General features: G+C 31.3%; 1 protein-coding gene across 1 annotated transcript; it reads left to right on the forward strand.

Annotated features, from left to right (window-relative positions):
- Window positions 1–418: 418 nt before the first annotated feature.
- On the forward strand, window positions 419–6260 carry LOC143242789 (techylectin-5A-like). The gene is made up of 6 exons (XM_076486320.1): window positions 419–531; window positions 1408–1589; window positions 3456–3646; window positions 3754–3859; window positions 4311–4475; window positions 5815–6260. The coding sequence occupies exons 2-6, from the start codon at window positions 1433–1435 to the stop codon at window positions 6063–6065; spliced, it is 870 nt and encodes a 289-aa protein (XP_076342435.1). The 5' UTR covers window positions 419–531; window positions 1408–1432; the 3' UTR covers window positions 6066–6260.
- The last annotated feature ends 1771 nt before the right edge of the window (window positions 6261–8031 follow it).

Below are 8031 nucleotides of genomic sequence, written 5' to 3' on the forward strand. Positions count from 1 at the left end.
AGTGCTGAATACTGAAACTACTGATACGGGCATAAAACATGAAGAAATGAAAAGAAAACACAGGACTGTTTATGTCACGGTACACCAGTCATGAGTGAAGTTGATCTGCTGGTAACCAGATGGTAGTAAACGTCTGGCTCGATTTTGAAGGACTGTGAATTAAACCTGCATGTCGCGTTTAAGGGAGAGTTTGCGAAAATATATAACTATCTCATAGCCAAAATTCCTTCCCTTGAACTTGAAATTCTTCCCGTGAGGGTCAAAGGGTGGACCCTGTTGAAAACCACTGGTTTAAGGTACAGTTTTTAAAGTTTATCCATTAGTATGGATAATATCGATATTAGATGAGTCATGTTATCACGCGACTCTAATCATGTGATTTTAGAGAGAACAACAAGTTAGAACAACTAAAGTTCACGAGACTTTAAAAAAACACTTCTGTTCTTTAGTGTCTGAGATTAAAACTTTATCTTATCTTGAAATACATCAGCTACTAAAGGCAGTTATACCAACAAAGCCTCATTTTAAAAGGTAAGTTTATTTTGGTATTGTTAACAATTGATGGATATTGTCTATTATTTAAGTCTGTTAATTATATATTCAAGTCTTATTGTGTTGCGACTAGTAATTCTACGTCATTTGAAGAAGGTTTGTTATTGTGTTACACACAAAACTTTACAACAGGTTTCGTGTGATGTGGTGTGTCCACCCCGGGTATAGAAAACCACTTTATAGTTCCTCAGACTTTCCACTGAACTACAGTCTGTGGAAGAAATATTAAACATTACTGAGTATTTAAACATTCAAATTTTATTTAAGAAAAATCTACATCGAAACTTAAAATGTTTCAGGGAGAATGGAAATATTTAGTTTTTAAAATAAAATACTTTATTAGAAGAATTGTGGTTTAAGAAACAGTTAGAGTGGATTCGTTGTTTTAGTAAAAACTGTACGTAATACACTTCTACATCATGTAACTCTGATGAACAATGTAACTAAATCTTGTAGTCCACGAACTGTACAATGAGAAGATCCAAGTATATATCAATATTAATCCTGTTATTGTTTCATTCTACATAGGTCTGACATTTCTGTCATTTCTCAATATTTAAATGACTTACCTTTGTTTTATACATTAAATTAATCTAACCCAAACTACGTTGTTAAAGATAAACAGTGTGATCACCTTATAAAACCTTCTTTAGATACTTCAGGTATCTAAAATAAAATTAAAACTCAAAACTAAATGTTAATTGTAAACTTTCATATTTTATAGTTGGTTTATGTTACTTACCACAAATATTCTGTTTTTTCATAATAACACCAGTTTATTAACTTTGTATATTTCGTAAACTTTTCTGTATCTTGTCCATTAGAAACATTTATATAATGTTCTTTATTTTTCAGTGAGAAGAAAAATAAGTCTTTAAAAATGACTACATTCGTCTTTATATGGTTTGTTTTCTGTGTTGGTCCAAGTTTTGGATCAGATACAGTTCAGAAACATTGTGAAGAGACGTCAATAACGGGAATAGTTGCGTCCATTGACGTCTTGGTTTCTCTTGCCAAAGAAAACCTAAACACCAGAGGTAAAAGTTCTTAGCAAGTTTATCTAGAGATGTTAATACTTGGGACAACATAGAACTTAATGGTCCATAGAGGATGGAACAACTACCTAGTTATAAAAATAAAATGTCTGATCACAAAATAACTCTTACCTTACCAAAATAAAGTATTAAAACGATAATGTATCAACACTATTAACTCCCTGTACAATTTTAAACACTTCAGTTAAATTCTCCCTAACTCTTTTTTTTTCAAGAGAAAACAATTTAAGATATTTCATCCTTTCCTCACATGACAACCCCTACATTCCTGGCACCATTCTAGTAACCCTTCTCTGGACCATTTCTAACAATATGATGTTAAGTGGATAAAGACTGAACACAGTATTCCAAAAATAGCCTAACCAGTGACATCTACAATGAAATTAAAATATCTTTAGACTTGTATTTTTGTATATGCAATATAAAATCATATCTACCCTACAACTAGCAACAAAACATGGCTTGGATGGATTTAGAAACTGATAAACAATAACACTGTTGTTAGAACTAATTAAATTAAAGAACATTGTACATTTTCTACTGCGTGATAAGTCTGCCACGATAATCATCTTGTCCAGCGCACAACAATTTTTGTGAAAAGTTTTGCTTCCTGAAAAGATTTTGCTGATTGTGACAGGTACTTAGTGGGTATTCATAAATATAGTTTTGGTTCTGCTTCATCACGTAAGATCTCTGAGAAATAGACAGTTAACTGTTTATCGCCAATAACGTATTTAATTGCGTTTATGTTTCAAATACGCTATTAAGTTCAACATAATTAAAAGTGTTTTGCTTCTGATTTTCGTTTGTATTCAATGACCGGTGCATCACGTTGCAGTGTTCAACAGTAGTCAGCAAGCATTGACGGATTTCAGTTGCCCTGATATCGTTTTTCCATTGTAGCAACATCCTGTTGAAACTGAAAATTTTGATGAATCGGTATGTGATGGGCAAATTTGGTTGAGATTTTCGTGATCAGCAGCCAAAAATCTACAAGGAACATCCAACAGTGTTCAAGAAGCAAAAACTTTGTTGTGCTTTGGTTTTCGCGCAAAGCTACTCGAGGGTTATCATCGCTAGCCGTCCACAATTTAGTAGTGTAAGACTAGAGGGAAGGCAGCTAGTCATCACCACCCACTGCCAACTCTGGGTCTACTTTTTTACCAGCGAATAGTGAGATTGACCGTCACATTATAACGCCCCCACAGCTAAAAGTGGCGAGCATGTTTGATGCGACCGGGATTCAAACCCGCGACCATTAGATTACTAGTCGAACGCCTTAACACGCTTGGCCATGCCGGGCCCTTTATTGTGTAGTGTTATTACTAGTTGAAAACTAAACGTTAGTTTTGTAAGTTTATTAAATTAATGTTAAGTTTTAATTCGTGAAAATGAGCTAAAACTAAACTAAAATATTGTAAAATGTTTTCTAAGGCAAAAATAAAATAATAACTATATATGTATAATATATTTGGTCTGTGTTTCTACATATTTACAGGTAAGAAACATGTTTCAACATAACATCTATAACAATAATTAAAGTGGGTTTATTGTTCATTGTAATATTTTCGTTTAAAATGTGCTGTTCCAATGACGTAGTATATACTGGGTCATCTATATAATAAATGATACATGTGTATTATTATCTTACTGAATTATTATTACTGAACAAAATCTCCAGCACTATAAACTACGTTACATCTTTGAATGGTTTACAGTTTTAACAATTTTCCAAATCTGTTTACATAATGTGTAAATAGCATTTAATAAATGAAATTCTTTATCCACTTGCATATATATATGTAGAATGTAACCTAGCTCAGGTGAAGATTATGTTTTCTATTTTAGAAAAACATCTAATCAACCAAGAAACGGACCACACATGTTCCCTTTCTTCTCCTGGACCAACAGACTGTGCTGATATTCTACTTAATGGACATTCTACTAGTGGATCGTACCGTATCTGGCCCAGGTCATGGATGACTACTGGAAGTTTCTATGTTTACTGTGACATGACTACTGATGGGGGAGGCTGGACGGTAAGTAACGTGTATTACAGATAATAGAAAATTGTTATATGTAAAAACATGTGTAATAAGTTTAATTATTACAATAAACTTAAAAGTAATCATTTTCTGTTACTAAGGTAATCCAAAGACGAGGAAACCATGGAAACCCAAAGGACTACTTTTTCAAACCTTGGACAGATTACAAAGTTGGATTTGGAGATATTAAGAAAGAGTTCTGGCTTGGTAGGTTCTGATCACAGTTTAAAAACACATGGTGTTAATGATATACAAAGAGCTATGGATAGATAAGTTAAATTAGACTTTTGAATACATTGTTCAGAGATACAAGATAAAAATCATTGTTCCTTTAAGGATGTAACAAAAATATATAGTACAGACGTTAATAATTCTTGTCTCTTCTGACAAAGTCTTTGTTGGATAACTAACAGAATTATCTTAAACCGTAAACCTTTCTTAGTTACTAGTTTGTTGTAACGTTTAAATTATTGGTTTTTTATGTTGTTGTTTTAGTGAACTGCTTTATACAACTATGAAATATATTTAAGTCTTCCATCTTGAAAATAGATTTATAAAAGTTTATTTTAAAATAATTTTACACAATTTAAATGTTTCCCTTCATTTACTATGAAATAAATTTTGTGTAAAATGAAAATGTTTCATTATTAATTTATAGGAAACGATCGGATCTATGCTCTAACAAATCAAGGAAATTATTCAATCAGGTTTGATTTAAAGGATAAAGAAGGAAACGAAAGGTTTGCCATCTATCGTGAGTTTTGGATAGAAAACGAAGACTACTTATACAGATTACATGTCAGTAATTACTCTGGTGACGCAGGTAATCAAAGTTCACTCTTTAATGTAATTTATAAGGATTATCTTGTATCTAACTCTTTCAGATTATCATTTCAAAACAAACAGGTAGAAATATTTTCATGAAGAAAACTAGTTAAAATATCTGATAATAAATTTATGTCAGATTTAACAAAGTGACCATTGGCTATTCCTCTTGCTTGTATAACTTTCGTATGGAAAGATAAAATCCATTAATTTAAGGGAAAAAAGTTTTAATTTAAATAACACAGCAAATTTAGAGAAACGATGGCAATCAGGATTTTACAATAAACTAAACCAATTAATTAACTATGTAACCTCTATAAAAACCACAGTGTGTGTAACGTCATGCTTGATTTGTCGAAATAGGAGGAGTCATACAAACCAAAATCAATTAATCGAAACAGCATAGTTTGATTACTCTCTGTTTATTACGATTTTAGTGACAGGAATGCAAAGTCCTCCTTTATACGGAGAGTGTGAAACCTTATAAGTGTTGAGAGTGTTGGTATAATAAGCCTGAAGTGAAAACACAATGTGAGATCATCTAGCCCACAGCCAAGTGTCATATAATTCAATGAATGATCTTAATTTTGATTAGATCAAAATGGAATTTACCTACGTTTTACTGTCTCAACTTTACATTAGTTGTCTATCGTAAGGACTGATAAGTCATTTTATGACTACAGTTTTAGTGATAATTATGAATTGTTTCATTATTTCACTTATATATCTATTTTTGTAGTAAGGCTGTTTTATATCTGATATATATCACTGTCTTGAGCTGTTTTGCACCTCATTTATTATTGTCCTAATTCAGTATAACACTCGTTCTATTCAAAATAACTTCAGCTGGTATCGAACTCACGCTCTGAACTATTTTATCTCAACTATTGGATTTATCTCTCATAATTAGTGTCTATCCTGTACATCATTAGACGTCATAAGCTTATTTTACATTTGTTGTATATGATGTGCAGTTGATCATGGTGAGCATTTTGGGTACAAACGTGATGGGCAAATTTGGATGTGATTTTTGTGATCAGCAGCCAAAAATCTATAAGAACACCCAACAGTGTTCAAGAAGCAAAAACTTTGTTGTGCAGTGTTATGTTAGGATGTCTTTCTTATTGTGGGTTTTGGTGAATATGGAAGACTTTCTTTGTTTATGTTGTCATTAAAGTGTTAGGTATATTTATGTTTTCGTTAAGAATATAATATTAAAACTGTTTGTATCTTCAATATATCGTTATTATGTACTTTTAATCAACCAACTAACATATTTCACATATTGGTTTATCATAGTTCATTTATTGATGTCATGTTACTGATTCATACTACAGGAGACGGGTTCAGTGGACACAATGGGTACAGTTTTTCTACGAAGGACAAAGATAATGACATTTATGAGACAAGCTGTGCCCAAACCTTTAAAGGAGGTTGGTGGTATAGCAAGTGTCACAGTTCCAACCTCAATGGACTTTATCTGAATGGTGAACACGAGAGTTATGCTGATGGTGTGGAATGGGGTGCATGGAAAGGACAGAAATACTCACTTCCAGATGTGGAGATGAAGATACGAACCCTGTACTAAAACCAGTATGATATATAAGGAACAATACACAAATTGTATTTTTTATTCTAAATTTCGGTTATAGCAATTGTATCTATGATATTCGGAGATTGTTTTAATTATTTTCTTTCTAATAGTTACAATGTTAATAATAATCTATACAGAATTATTTTATATTAATAAATTTTGTGTTTTCTATAATAAAAGTAAACACTCAACGTTATTATATATAAGTTTAAGAAACTTTTTGTTTGAAAGTCACTTTGATACTTAAGGTATTCCATACACAAATTTTACAATAAATAATGTTGCCGATAGGTGTCTAAACTAATCACGTGACGATATATTGTTACTATTAGATTTATCTAAAGACAACGAACTAAAAGTTCTTAAGAAATATTTATAAATACAATATTTTATTTTCATATCACGATAACATTACTAATAGTTTTGTAGATAACACTCGTAGCTATCTTGATACTATAACATCTAGACATGTATACTAATGACGTCACTCAAGTTATGCCTGTCACCATAAGTACATCTAGTAACCACGTGACTCACGTCAAAGTGTTTTGAGTAAATGAATATAGTAACACAATGACACTTGATGTTTGGAAATATACAAAGATACTCGTGTTTTGCCCTCAATAAATCATAGTACAGGAAACAGGACCATCGTATAAAGAGCTATATAAGATAGCTATTGTTTCTGCTTGATTCATATGGATAATTATTGTTTGAACAAGATGTATAGAACATAACCGATGTTTCTCTAAGATATATATAACTGTATTTTCCTCGCTGTGCTTATTGAGATTCTTATGAAACATGTTGTTTACTGTTCTTTAAAAACCAAAATTGTGTTTTACACAAATGTTACTTTTAATTATGTTGTTAAGTTTAACACATAGATGGTCTAAATAATTTTCAGTACTTTTAATTTTTCTCTTGTTATTGATCCATCAAGTAACTTTAGATAATCTCTAGAATTTAAAGATATAAAATGACATCAACTATATTAGTCACTAATAAATCACACTGTACAACAAAGTTTTGCTTCTTGAACACTGTCGGTGTTCCTTATAGATTTTTGGCTGCTGATCTTGAAAATCACATCCAAAATTACCCATCACGTACCGTTTCATCGAAATCTTCAGTTTTACCAGGACATTGTTACAATGGAAAAACAATATCAGGGCAACTGGAATCCGTCAATGCTTGCTGAATACTGTTAGACACTGCAACGTGATGCACCGGACATTGAATACAAACAAAAATCAGGAGCAAAACACTTTTAATTATGTTGAACTTAATAGCGTATTAGAAACATAAACGCAATTAAATAAGTTATTGCCGGTAAACAGTTAACAGTTTATTTCTCAGAGTTTCTACGTGATGAAGCAAAACCAAAACTATATTTGTGCATACCCACCAGGTACCTGTCACAATCAGCAAAAACATTTTAAGAAGCAAAAATTTTTTTTTGAAAAATTGTTGTGCAGTGTTATTGAAAACTATTCTGGTTTGATTCAAAGCTCAAAAGAATGATAACAAAAAATTTAAAAAAGATCTTAAAGATTCAATAAATATGCAACAGAGGGGAATAATTGTAAATAGGACAAACGGTGGACTAGTTCTAAAATAATATTTTGATGATTAATTACAAACACAACATTTTACTGATCGATAGACGATTTTAGTTATAAATACCGCACATTATAATTATAAATAACACATATGGTGGAAATAATTTTAAATATAACTTACGATTAACTCTAACAGTGGCATTTTCATTTATACTTGATTTAATTATTATTTCTTTAATCGTTTCTATTATTTCAAAACATCGTTCGTTAGCGTTTAGAAAATAAATATACTTCAATTTACGAATGTAGAGAAATCTTATACTAAACAATTCATTTTACAAAAGTTAGAAGCTGAAATGCTCCACTGGCCACCTACTTGTGTTCGAGACCCTTCACAG

This window comes from Tachypleus tridentatus, chromosome 1, assembly GCF_004210375.1.
Source record: "Tachypleus tridentatus isolate NWPU-2018 chromosome 1, ASM421037v1, whole genome shotgun sequence".
NCBI lineage: Eukaryota > Metazoa > Arthropoda > Merostomata > Xiphosura > Limulidae > Tachypleus > Tachypleus tridentatus.